Source organism: Schistocerca serialis, chromosome 6, assembly GCF_023864345.2.
Source record: "Schistocerca serialis cubense isolate TAMUIC-IGC-003099 chromosome 6, iqSchSeri2.2, whole genome shotgun sequence".
Classification (NCBI taxonomy): domain Eukaryota; kingdom Metazoa; phylum Arthropoda; class Insecta; order Orthoptera; family Acrididae; genus Schistocerca; species Schistocerca serialis.
In genome coordinates, this window is record NC_064643.1 from 407,156,650 (window position 1) to 407,171,132 (window position 14,483).

General features: G+C 38.8%; 1 protein-coding gene across 2 annotated transcripts in view; it reads right to left on the bottom strand.

Annotated features, from left to right (window-relative positions):
- Positions 1-12,485, bottom strand: part of LOC126483779 (coiled-coil and C2 domain-containing protein 1-like) — a 129,613-nt gene extending 117,128 nt beyond the window's left edge. Inside the window, exons 1-3 of one of the 2 annotated variants that reach the window (XM_050106936.1) lie at positions 12,091-12,485; positions 11,867-12,008; positions 1,739-1,854 (exon numbers count right to left, since the gene is read on the bottom strand). In XM_050106936.1, the coding sequence (XP_049962893.1) occupies positions 1,739-1,854; positions 11,867-12,008; positions 12,091-12,150 (318 nt within the window). In that variant the 5' untranslated portion in view covers positions 12,151-12,485. The remainder of the gene's footprint in view (positions 1-1,738; positions 1,855-11,866; positions 12,009-12,090) is intronic. The other variant, XM_050106937.1, reaches the window with a different exon arrangement.
- Between the last annotated feature and the right edge of the window lie 1,998 nt (positions 12,486-14,483).

Here is a 14,483-nt window from a genome sequence, read left to right on the forward strand (position 1 = left end):
GAAGCTGCATAAATAATCAGTCAGATCTTGAAAAGATTTCAACATTGTGCCGAGATTGGCAACTTGCTCTAAATGTTCAAAAATGGAAAATTGTGCACTTAAAAAAACATAGTGACCCACTGTTGGAATTACCCAACTCATATAAACACCTGGATGTAACACTTTGCAGGGATATGAAATGAAATGACACATAGATTCAGTTGTGCGTAAAGCACGTGGTAGACTTCTGTTTATTGGTAGAATACTCGGGAAGTGCAATCAGTCTACAAAGGAGATTACTTGCAAATTACTCATGTGACCAGTTTTAGAATATAGCTCAAGTGTGGGGGACCCATACCAAATAGGGCAACGGGTGATATTGAACATATACAGAGAAGGGCAGCACAAATGGTCACAGGTTTGTTTACTCCCTGGGAGAGAGTTACAGAGATACTCAAGGAATCGAACTAGAGGACTCTTGAAGACAAATGTAAACTATCCCAAGAAAATTTATTAACAATGTTTCAAAAACTGGCTTTAAATGATTGCTCTATGAATATACTACAACCCCCTACGTACCGCTCATCTACGGAATGTAAGGATAAGATTAGAATAATTACTGCATGCACAAAGGCATTCAAACCATCATTCTTCCCGCTCTTCATATGTGAATGGAACAGGAAGAAACCCTAATAACTGGTACAGGGAGGGTGGGTGGGGGGTTGGGGGGGAGGACATACCCTTTGCCATACAACTCATGGTGGTTTGCAGAGAACAGATGTAGATGTAGAAGACATACTGTATGTCTCCTGATGCAAAATTCACTAACAACAAACTGACAATAAAAGAAAAACCAAAGATGAATAGCAGTTGAACTTGGTGTGGAGTAAGGGAAAAGTTCACTACAAGATGATGATAGAAATACAAACTCAATAATGACAGTCAAACAAAAAATTTGCTTCCTTAGAAGGAGTTGACAATGTGCACAACAGCAAATCCAAATAACTGACTGTAAAGAAGTTTCAGAGTCTAAGTGAATTAATTCCTGCTGGATTAGTTGGAAGCAAAAAGTAAAACCCTGTACAGATTTGGTTGAACTTCCTGTAAGTGTACGACTCACCTTAGCCAGGGGCATTCAAGCATTTTTTTTTTTCTTCCATTGGATCTCTTTCTACTGCAGCTATAATAACCACAATACAATTACTTAACAGAGGAGAGACAAAATGATATTGTGAGGTATTTATACAGAAAGCATATCACACTGCTTATTACTAATAATTGGAAGAATTAATATTGGGGAATGGATGGGTGTAAGAGCTATGGATCATAGTAACTGATATTTGATGATAAATTTCAGAAATGCCATGAAACTTTAACTGTTAATAGCTGAACTGGCAAAAAAATAAAGATTTAATAACAATTTTATAGGAGAGCACTTACACAAAAAATGGAACAAAGTAATACAACACTGCACCCTGCTCATACTTCAAATTGTGTTATGTTATACAAGAGGGTCGAGTTAAAATGATTCTCCCACAGACAATGGAAAATTTATTTCATTAAAACCTGACACACTGCAAATAGCTTGTTACATGCGCTTCAGAAGGACATGAAGTTTAAGAGACAGACAGAGACAGAGAGAGAGAGAGAGAGAGAGAGAGAGAGAGAGAGAGAGAGAGAGCTGAGCTATACACAACATTAGTGTGACTGCCAATCATACGACAGCATGCTATTGGAGGGGAAAAAAAAAAACACTTACTAAAAGTTCAGGGTCATCATCATCCCCAGATACATCTTCATCAGACGGTATATCCTTTAGACTTTCAGCAACCATTGCATCCAGATTTACCTGAGGTACTGCTGGTGCTGGACGAGCTGGAACAGCAGATAGTAAAGCTTATGAGCTGTTTATATTTTTAACGCCATGACTAACATGAAATCCATTTGGAGGGGCAATTAATTACTCAACATAAATAAAATGAAAAAGAAAAAAAAAATGCAAACAATTATGCTCTCATTAAAGAAGACTTGGAAACCAACTTATTAAAAAACATCAAGACTGTTTTTAGGAATAACAAGTTGAAGAAAGTAAATAAGGACTCACGCCCTAAAGTTCCCACACAAAATTAGGGAGTTACTTGAAAACTGAAACTTCTTTCCAAATCTGAACAACAGAATATGTAAAGGTTACAAATCTCAAAAGAACTCTATCACGCTACAAGCTCATCAAAACCATAAGACATCATACATAACCACAGTTAAATTTGTATCTAGACAGAGTAAATTTGCACATGCACAACCCATCAGAGAAGCATCAGTATAAAAAGAAATCACATACTAAATCTGGAACAATGGTATATACAATATTTGTGAAGTACTTTATATTCTGGAGCTGATTTTTTAAGACATCTACTGTGTAATCAATAACTAATTTTACATTCAAAATTCAGAATAGCCAATGGAAAGTTGTTTTGTAGGCTTATTATCAGACACATACATTGAAACTTCCTGACAGATTAAAACTGTGTGCTGGACCGAGACTCGAACTCGGGACCTTTGCCTTTCGCGGGCAAGTGCTGCAGAGTGAAAATCTCATTCTGGAGACATATACAGTATTCATCATGAAAACAACTTCTTCAAACCTCAACCTCCACTTTTATGATATGCTGCTTCACAAAAAGTCTTATGTCAGCAACACACTGATTCAATTTAATAAAACAACATAGGAGATTTAATAAAACAATGGAAAAGTGTAGTTTCAGCTCTCTGAGACTGCAGGCGCACACGTGTGTGTGTGTGTGTGTGTGTGTGTGTGTGTGTGTGTGTGTGTGTGTGTGTGTGGAGAGAGAGAGAGAGAGAGAGAGAGAGAGAGAGAGAGAGAGAGAGAGTGTGTGTGTGTGTGTGTGTGTGTGTGTGTGTGTGTGTGTGTGTGTGTGTGTGTGTGTGTGTGTACTGCTGACAAAGGCCTTAATGGTCGAAAGCTATGATTGTGTGAATCTTTTTATTGTGCCTATTGCGACTCAGCATCTCTGCTATATGGTGAGTAGCAACTTTCCTTCTCTGGTATAGGACATTTAATACTAGAGCAGCAGAAAATGCAACACTGTTACAACACCTGGAAGCCATCATTTGATATCTGCATCTACCCAGAAACGTGATCAATTTCTAAAGTGCTTAACATTTCTTCATTAATTTTACCTGCGTTTCAAAACACAGTTTAAATTAAACTTTGAGAATTCGTGCTTTTCATATACATCTCCGCAAACAGCTTTTTTGTGCTTCTCTCAGATGTCACCAGTCTTGTTTCCTTTGCACATACAATTTGAAACTTATTTCCTTTTTCTGATTTGTCCAGTTCTATAGCCACTTCTTTGTTCAACTAGCTTCTTGCTCCTGTCCCGTTCTTTGTTGTTTCTTGCCTGTGAGTTCATTTACCCATTAAAGAATTAATGCTTTTCTCGTTGGGTTATTTTTAGTTACATTAGAACCTAGATTAAGTGTCACTTCTCGGACCAGGATGTGGTCAAAACACCGGAGAGGTCACTAAATAAAAGAAGAATAAAACAAGTCACTTACAGAGCTCGCAACAATGTAATAAATCAATATTAAATAAAGAAAAATACATTTATACATGGGCATGAGAGGGGCAAAAACATAGCTTTTATGTCACCTTGTTGAAGTTCAGACTCAAAGGGGTGGCTTGAGCATTATGTAGCAGTACAATTGCACGAGGTGGTAGATTTTTGGATTTCGAGTATCTTTTTAACAGCCAGATCAAACGCATAAAAAAATAATCCTTTAAAGAAATTACCATTCATCTAAGTACTTTTTTTGTAATAAATAGTGGGTGCAGTCATGTTTATGTTTCTTAAGGCTCTTGGTTTCTTATATTTGACAATTACAAACATCAATTTATGGTCACCACTTGCCTTGCACCATGCTACAATGATCAAGCTGTCCTATGCTAGTGTCATGCCTGTGGCCGTTTGAGGCAATGGATTTTTGAGGCAGCATTTTATAGTTTAGCCCAGACTCATCAATGTTGTATAACTGATCAACTACCAGTTTATTTTCTGACCTTCTTTTTCCAAATTTTTCAATGAATTCCCCAACTGCATCATCATCAGAACGTTGTTTCTCACATGAAACAGCAACTTGCCTAAACTCATGACAATTTTTCCAACAGTGAAGCCAATCTTCACGTTTCTACTACGTGACAGGAGTAAAATCAATTGATAGCACTGGCACGCAGTTCGCCAAGGAGTGCAGACCGATGATCAGATACATGGTTGGGTAAGCCAAGGAAGTCAGTGAATCCCAGGTTGGAGAATCGAGGTTTTACTTTAATTGGTTATAGATGGTTTATGCATTTATTGTTGCCATGTCCTGGATGCATTTCTTATTTCACTCCAAGAATTTGATTCTGTGTGTTTTACACAATACACAACATTTATTAACATAGAAGGAGTTGAAAGGCACTGATGATGGAGTCATCCGCTTGGTGGCAGACATATGCAGTGGATCATCATCTCTGCATCAGGTCATTTAAAGCAGCCCTTCTACCAGGCGACAGCATGTTAGCAACCTTCCATTTCATTCTACCTCTAGCTGCAATCTTCGCTGTTGCACCATTTGACTCCTGAGATTGTTGTGGAAAGAATTGTAATGAGGCGTCAACTAATGACAGTAACACCTATCTTCGCCAGTTGTATCACACTGAAAAATCACCATCTGAATGCAATACATCACTTTCTGATTCAATATCAGAGTTCTCCAGAATCTGCTCTTTTCTAGTAAGATCACACAAAATATGGACTGAAAAGTTATATTACAGTGTCCAGTGTGGAAACCTTTTAAATCATTACTCAAAGCAGCGATTGCTGACCAAAACAAATTGCAATGCAAATAGCTTTGTAATTATGTGAACACCAATATTCTGTTCTAGGTCTACCTTGTGAAATTTCCATAACATTGTGAAAATTCAGGACACTGCAACAGACTATCGTCACAAGCAGAAAAAATGAGGAAAGGTCAAGAAGTTTTGTGCAGCATCATCCAAACTGACTTGTAAGATTAAAGTAAAAACTTTTAGTACTCGAGTAGTGGCTAATAATGAAAGGGGACAACAGCAAACTGTCATATTGTAAAATGTAAACTTTCAAGGCTGGAAATATCACAATTAATAAAATGTTCCAGGCTATTATGCTGTGGTTGAATGGATTTCACCTTAAAATCCAACGTTTTGTCCCCATCTACAGAGGACATTTTCATGGGGGATCGTAACTTTGGTGAATGCCCGATTCACAGGGCATGAATCGGACATTCAACAAAGCTACGATCCCCCTTGAAAATGTCCTCCATAGGTGGGGACGGAACGTCGGTTTTTAAGGTGAAATCCATTCAACCACAGTATAATAGCCTGGAACATGTTATTAATTGTGACCCTGTTATATCACAATAAATGATCACAATGCAATTCTTTTACAAGAAAATCAAGTGCCAAGATCTAAAGTGTATGATAGTAAGGTCTTGGCATTCTCCTGAGCTCAACGAATCACTCATCATACAGGGATGCTGACTTAGTTCTTCAGACAGGCTGCGGGAAGGAAGTGAAGATGTGTAAGGGCCATCATTGCATGTTTAAGGACTTGGAATCACTTATCCAGATAGACTGGAGGGAGTGCAAAGGGCGTAGCAGCATTTTCATGGTCCAGGAGTCACTAGTGGGTGTCTATAGTGTCTGCAGTGATAAACTGTGTTTTATATTATCTTGCGCAAACAGTATGTAATCATATAAACATGGTACAATAGCAACCAACAGAGTGAGGTAGTGCAGGAGTTAGAGACACTGACCTCATACTTATGAGGGTGGAATTTGCTTTGTTCAGCCATCCTGATTTAGGTTGTCTTAAATAATTTCAGGCATGGTGGTCCCTTCAGAAATACTATGACCAATATCTGTCCTATCCTGATAAAAACATATTCGACACATATTTGCAGGAGGCCTACCCCTACTAATACTACCATACATATCCTTTTGCCACCAATTCCAACATTAAAAGCCATTTTTCAGGTCACTGGTTGTTTCCATGCTTAATGTCCCAGCTAACACAAGAAATGCACATCAACAGAATCTGTGGAAATTACAGCATACTGCATTGCACTGCAAGGTGCCAAACTGATTCTTAGTCGTCCTGTATAGTACGTAAGGCATTCTTCTAGGAAAGGCCATTTTTTACCACTGCATGCACTGTTCGTTCTTCAGTTTATCAACACACTATAACTCTTTTGTATTCAGTCCAATGCTTCTGGCTGCCCTAAACCGCTGTACCTCTTCTCTTACTACATGGCATACGACAAGGCGAGATCGTAGTAGTCTTCCACTTCTATTAGAGAGACCAAATTCAAGAGTCAGTCATACCTCTTTCCTGTTACATTTCCTTGATGTGCTCACACCACTTGGTAAATTACTTGATGAAATACAACACTTGCAACTGAAAGCACATTAACTACGGACACCAACTTACAGACAGAACAGAAGTGCGTCATGGATAGACACTACTGTTTATACAAACACTGAATATTACAGAATAATTTCCACATACAGCATAACTAATGGCAATATTTATGTATGCCTTCTGTTCATCTCATTTGAAGATAAGCTCCAAATGGCTTAAAAACAAGCCAAGTGACTGGTTGCAACTATTTACAGCTATGACTGATGCAGGCACTTGTGTAATTTTCTAAACAGAAGAAGCAGCTTAATAGTCAAAATTTTGTAATATGTTGATTCACAAAATGAAAATGTATAGTCACACATCATGATAAGGCAATGAAATAATTTTGGCTACCTGAAGGCAGTTCCAGATTTTTCATTAGCATGAATCACATCTGGTTTGAAGTTGATTGATAAATGAGAAATTTGCTGCCAATCTCGTGTTAAGTAGTTCCCACTTCTTTTATTCGTATTCTCTGTCAAATTAAAAAAAGCTATTTTGACTAAAAATATGACTTTCACAATATTGTTTACTTGGTGTACAGAGCAGAAAGTTCTGTTCTCATAGCAAGTAAGTTTCTACAGTCATCAGCTTGCATATTACCCAGCACTTTCAACAGTGAAGCTCACTTCTTTTGCTATTAACAGGTTTTTTTGTATCCCATGTATGTTTGCTGATGCTGATCAATATTAAGGGTTAATTTTCAGAATTAAGTGGATAACAATACAAACAAACTGACGTATCAGTCATTAACATCTAGTGGAAGTATTCATGAAGTTTTACATATGGGAACATAACTCACAATGAGCGCCTGTTTCATTTTCAGATTACTAAAACCTCTCTCACACAACTAACTTCTAGGAAAAAATTAATTAAGACATTACTCCTATTAAACTGATTCCACTGATAGAGGTTATGATGATAATCAACACAATAAACTACAACGCACAGCAGGCATCACTATTTACATGCCATATCCACAATGGAGGAGGACACGCAAGGGAAAAATGTCTAACACTCGATAAGATCTATAACATCATTTCCAATTCAGATTCTAATCAATATTTCTTCTTGCCTTTTGCAGCTGAATGAATTGTGTGTGTTTTAAGTCAAGTGATAGACAATTTACTTAGAACCAACTAATAATATTCTAAGTTATTTTATTTATTGCTAGTTTTGTTCTTGCAGATCCATTGGTCTTGATTATGATGGTTGCATCTGATCTTTTGATTACTAGAAAATAAATGTAAGAGAACCATAAAGAATGTTGTGACTTGCGCATTCAAATGCCTTAGGTTGTGTGCAACAAAGCAGAATCCAGTTTCTACATGCACAAAGGGCAGCTGAATGTTTCACTTGCACAAGAACTGAAGTTCCAATGACCAATAATGATAAATCAAGGGGAATAAAGCTGGGTTGTAGTTGAAAATGACAGTATTTCACTGGAACCACTGCTAAAAGTTATATCCTTAAGCACTTAAGCGGACAATATCAACAGTACAGGAAAAGTGTCATCAGTGACCCCACCCTAGGCAGGCATGGAAAGGGCGCAGTGATTGAATAGAAGGCATGAACTGGGGAGGGGGGCGGGGGACCCTGGGTAGAGCACAAATATGGAGATAACAGTGTAAATATAGATTAACTGAATTAAAATATAGTGGTGGGGATCTGTTGAGGAGTGGGGGCATGGGGCAGGGGATACTGGGACAATGATGGAAGTGGATGTTGGACAGATGTTAGTAGAGACTTAGGACAAGCAATCACAAGATCAAAAATGTGTTGTTACGACCATTTCTACCACTACCACTTCAGAAAAGACAGTACTGAAGACGAGGAACTCAGATGGCACAGATTGGGGCTATTACTGAAGTCAATTGTGTTGAGCATTTGCTGTAATGTTGTGGTTAATTTTGCTTTTCGACAGTTTGGTGGTGGCCATTCATTTAGGAGGGCAGCTAGTAGTGGTTGTGCACACAAACAAAAGGCTGTGCATAGTTTCAGCAGAACTGACTGACATATGACATGTTGCTTTCATATATTGCGAAGTTTTCCTTCCCCTCATTCCACTCACCTGCTCAATTTGACACAGTCAGTCCCTAATTCCAGTCCCATCACAGTGGCATAAAAATGTAGTTTTGTGTGTGTGTGTTCACTTGTGCTCATTCTGTCTAGTTCTTGTGCCTGCCTACTACTTGAAACTGCAACTAAATGGTGTGTGGTCATCTGTATTTATACCAGGATTTCAACATTCACAGTTTAACAGCTTATCACTGGAAAAGATGCATTTGAACACTTACAATACAATTTGCTTGCAGCTAATTACATAAATATGATGGAAGCTTCAGTCTGAGAACATGACTTGAGGAGACTCATACTTAAGAAATCTACTAAGCGCTGGATATGTTCAAGCTGAGTTCACTGATTTATGTCAACTTTGCCTAAATAAACACTCATTTGTGTAAGTCTCATCACTGGATCCAAACAGAGATGTAGTCAACTGTATGGACAACCCCACTAGTTTTCCACTGAATAGTTTGCATGAGAGTAGATGAACAAAATGAAAGAGAGATGCAAAGTACAATCGCCACAACAGGTAAACACTACAAGCAAAAGAGGCAGTAGTTTCACCTGTATGATACTCTCACATTTGATGTCATAGACATTTGTTGATGCTTCAGCCTCACCCTGTGTCACATAGTTTCAGGAGGAGAAATAGATTACTGTAACTGTGTGAACCAATGTCAAGCGATTGAGGAAAAAACACCTTACACTTCTTAAGATCATGCAATACATATGGTTCTAATGAAGTGGTCAATGGTCTTAAAAATAAATGATACATAGCCCAATATGAACACTGGTATGGCATCTTAAACCTCACAACCGAAGACTTCATCTCCATAACAGTAATAATTCCTCATCTCAGAAGCACCTGCTACAGTTTTGGAGCCTGGTAGATAAACATGTGCATCAGGGCAGGCGTAACTTGTCTGTTGTCATCTCAGATCTATGTGTGGTCTGAAGTTGACAGTTTCACTGTGACAACAAATTGATGTGTAGCACAAAATGAAATCTACACCTGGTTTGAAATGGTAAAGTGAAAGAATTAAGTGGGGAAAATCAGTTTGCTACTACCCCATGAATGCAATTTGATCACCACAGCAATGGTTAATATGGCAATTCTGTACTGGATGCACTCACAATATTGTTGTGAAACAGGGAATTGTTTGCACAATGATCATAAAAAAACAACTAGGCCTACATTCCATTCCCAGCAACAAGTGTTGATTAAAGATTACCTTACACAACCCCTGCTCCCAACCCCCTTACGTCATGGCTCATACCCCTGCAATAGACCTAGATACAAAACCTGTCCCATACATCCTCCCACCACCACCACCACCACCACCACCACCACCACCACCACCACCACCACCTACTCAAGTCCAGTCACTAACATCTATCGCATCAAAGGCAGGGCTACCTGTGAAACCAGTCATGTGGTCTACAAGATAAGCTGCACCCACTGTGCTGCATTCTATGTAGGCATGACAACCAACAAGCTGTCTGTCCACATGAATGGCCACCGACAAACTGTAGCCAGGAAACAAGTGGACAACCATGTTGCTGAACATGATGCCAAACATGATATCCTTCATTTCAATGACTGCTTCACAGCCTGTGCCATATGGATCCTTCCCACCAACAACAGCTTTTCTGAATTGCACAGGTGGAAACTTTCCCTGCAATACATCCTACATTCCCAACCCTCCAGGCTTCAACCTTCATTAGTCGCTGTCCTCACCCATCCAGTCCTTTCCCTGCTCCCATTCCAGCACTACACAGCCATCATTCCATCACCACATTCAGTCTTTTTTTATTTATTTATCTCTATTTCTCTCTTTTCCCGCTACTTCCCCCACCTTGCCCTCTCCCGGCTGCTCAACCTGCAGCACTTCACTGTCCTCCATCCCAATCTTATTATCCCTCCTCCTCCCCACTGTCTCCTTTCTCCCACCCAGTGGCCATTCCCATCATGCACTGGTGCTGCTGCTCGGAAAATGGTTTCAGTTACCATCTGAGACTCTGTGTGTGTGTGTGTGTGTGTGTGTGTGTGTGTGTGTGTGTGTGTGTGTGCGCGCGCGCGTGCTCCGATTGGTTGTTAAGGTAATCATCCTGTAACTAACCATTCCGTAAACAGCTACCTGTTTATCATTTTGTCATTTTGATTCAGGTAAAGAATTGTTGTGGTCAGAGTTCACTCTATATTTAATATATATTTTTTATTAATAACTGCAACCACATGTTAATTTCTGAAACATTACATTGCATATTAAAGCTATTGCAAAGTATTTTGATGCACATTATATAATGTATGAAAATATTAGTACGGGGGGAGGGGAGAGGTTGGCTGGCACGACATGATTCTTACCATCAAATAGGCCTTTTCTTTTAAGACTACGACCATTCATTAGGTTAAGGAAGCCTGTGAACATTACAGTTCAGAGGCAGCATGCCAACTGCATCAATTATTCTCCTAGCAGTACATGAGCTGAATGGTCAGAGGTCACAAAGATCAAGTTCCGGTTTTGTAAATATTCAGAAACTAGGTCTAAGAATACAGAGCGAAATCAATCATAAGAGATGACCTGGTCATACCATTAGGCAAACCACTCGAGTCCTCAAAGTAAGACAAAACAAAAAAATAAATATGCAGTCAATATAACAAGGGAAAAGTTTAATAAAATCAGGGTGAAAATTTTATAAAAATTCATTTAATAAAAAAAGATTCCATAAAACTACAAGGTGTTTAATATTTTGGAAGGTTTCTTTCAAGTGTTATATTGAAACTGTGAATTTGTGACATACTTACAGATTTAAGCGTGCATACTTTCGTTTCCGACATTTACACTCCTCCCATGTACAATATTATTTTCAAGTAACCTGTATGGCATTGCCTGGCTGAACAAGAATCAACAAGATCTAATGCTAATAACAAGGAATGATTAACATACTGATAGAAATCAAGCACATCTTAAGAACAATTCTGCCAACCAACTTGAAAAGCAAAAAATATATTGAAAAGTTGTGACTGCTTCAATGGTATTGTCGACTGCATTCCCCCTTTTATCCTATTTTAACAACACTCCATCCCTGTCCTGGACTTATTCACTTCCACAAACTTCAAGTATTTGGTATAACGTTCTGCGGTTCGTCGGTAATATGCCAAGAATTAGTTTTATGAGGACTTTGGTGCTACAACAAATGCAAAAAGTAATACAAGTAACACCTTCACGAAACAAAGAACGTGTAAGAAATATTGTTCTCGAGCAACAATACTGCATACAGATTGATTTTCGTCGTCAGTTTACACAGACGCTTTTTCCACTTGCCTTTCTTTGGTCGTGCGGGTAGATTTCCGGAAGTTATAGCTAACAATTCCGCCTCCAAGGCTGAATCATCGTCTTCATCATCATCAGTGCCCATTTCGTTGGAATCAACTGCATTAATATCAGGGAGGTCCAACAAGCCAAACTACAACAAACATCATTCAAAAATTAATTCATATTTTCAAGTGAAACTAAAGGTTACTTTATTCATATATAATGTGACTCACTTGAGACAATCCTCCAGCAGTCCTGGGCTTAGTTCTAGCCTCCTTTTTTCTTCCGAACATGATAATTACACAAAACAGCACTTACGGAATATGACAACAAACTATTTCGTTTAGTAAAAGTGACTACCACTCCTGTCAACACAAACTACACTGTCAAAAACAATATTACAATTTCAAACTGTCATATCGTTGATTCGATTCAAAATATCTCAGAGTCTTTGCCTAGCACACCCCCCCGTCTCACAGCGACGTCATACCAACTTCCTTCTTACAATGAAAATTGTGAGAGTGACTGATAATCACATTCGCAGATATTCGCGAGATACACAGGTTGCCAATATCTGCAAAGTATATGTCATAACAAAAACAACTCTTTGGTAAAAGAAGGGGGACTAGGTTATTTCCGGACTCTCTGAGTTCACATTAAAGCCCGGTCCACACGCAACGATCTGTCTGCGCAGACATCGGTGCAGATGTCTGTACATGCAAAAGATCGCTGCAAATGTGGTGTGTTCACACGACACAAACCCCAATCTACTACTCGCCCGCCATCTGTCGGTGTAGAAAAGAAATATCAGTGGCAAGCGACTACGCTCCCCGTAAACGTCAAACATTTAATTCAGTTATTTTGAAATATAGAAATGGAGGAAGTTCTGTTGTGGTCTATGTTCGCAACTTGTGTTGCAAAAAACATTCAGACCAACCGCAGGAAACAGAGAAAGCGGGCAAAATGGTGTAGACAGTGGCTGCTAAAGCGAAAGCAGTTTTCTCACGTAAATTTACTGAGAGAGTTGCAGGACGAACCTAACGACTGGCGAAATTATTTGCGGATGGATGTCGAAACTTATAATTATCTCTTAAAGCTTGTTACCCTTCATATTATGAGAAAAAATACTTGTATAAGAAGGGCAATTTCTCCTCATGAACGGCTGGCGGTAACATTGACACTCCAATTTCATCTTCAATTGTACTCCTGCTTGGTCTTGGCGTTTCTTGATCACTAAGAAAGCCAAGCAGATCAAAATACCATAACGTTGGCTGGTATACTTGATCTACTCCTACACCAGATCTAGATTTCTGAACTTTGGATAACTCAATTAGAGCATTGTATGCTGCAGTCTTTTTGTCTCGGTCACTATATTCTTTACTTTTAATCTTCCACATACATGGGTGGTTTCTACATATTTCAATGAATTCACTTATAAACTCTTGAGAACACTGACGAGTATCAGCCAATTTAATGCCCTGTGCACGCAAACACTAGACTGAGCAAACAGCTGTTTCGCGCCAGATTTGCGGCGATCTGTCCACACGCTCCAACTTGTCTGCGCAGATGTGGTTTGAACCCACAGATTTGAGAGGTTTCGCTCAAACCTCCAACTCCAAATTCCAGGTTTGCACACACCTCAGGTTGGTGCAAATCTTCTGTCCACACGCAACGATCTGTCTGCGCAGATGTGATGTGCGCAGACATTTGCGCAGACAGATCGTAACGTGTGGACGGGCCTTAAGAAATGGAGAAGAAACCGCAAATGCATCATGTACCAGTTAAGACTGGAGAAGCGAATTTTGGATCATGGTCCCATGTATTATATGAAAGCTCGCCAGAAACTGAACTCCTTTTACCAATAGCAGAAGTATAAGAAAATATTTAACTACATCGGACGGAAGTCACTTAATGAACACTACGGCTCTACAAATAACATAATAACGTAGACGTCCAAAAAGTGTTTCACAATCATTGGCTGTTAAAATGGCATAACAAAGGCCACTGCAATGAGTACATAAATATTCCGAATGCAACATTTGATTGTACCAGTTAGGCGGTTGATAGCTTTCAATCTAACACATTATTCACAATTTTTGTAGACGTATGCCTAAACAGACAAAGCAGTCTGAGAGTGTAAATGCAACTACATGGGTACATAGAATTTCAGCTGACATATGGTATGTAGTGTAATTTACATTTATACTGCTCACTGTTGCTAAATGCAGAATAATAGAGTATGAAGCTATTAGTTAACACATGAAGCAGACCTTGTAAAATATTTTTTGTTGCTAATTCAAGATGATCAACAATTTACATTCAGCCAAAATTTTACCGCTTCCATGGATCTTTTAAATTTTCAGCCAATGTGTAGAATGTGTTTTTCCTGTCATGTATATTGAAGTCAATGTAATGTGTACAACGTGTCTGTTCTTTCCTCTATAAGAGTGGAAATGAGATCTTGTTTATACTGAATCCCATTTTCACCACGTATTGCAAGAATTGATGATCCGTAGACTATAAATACATCAGATGACTTTCGTCCGCCGAAGAAAACCACTTTTTGCTCCAGTAAAGTTACACAAAATTGTACTATAGTTTAAGCCTGTATGAAAGGTGGCATAGT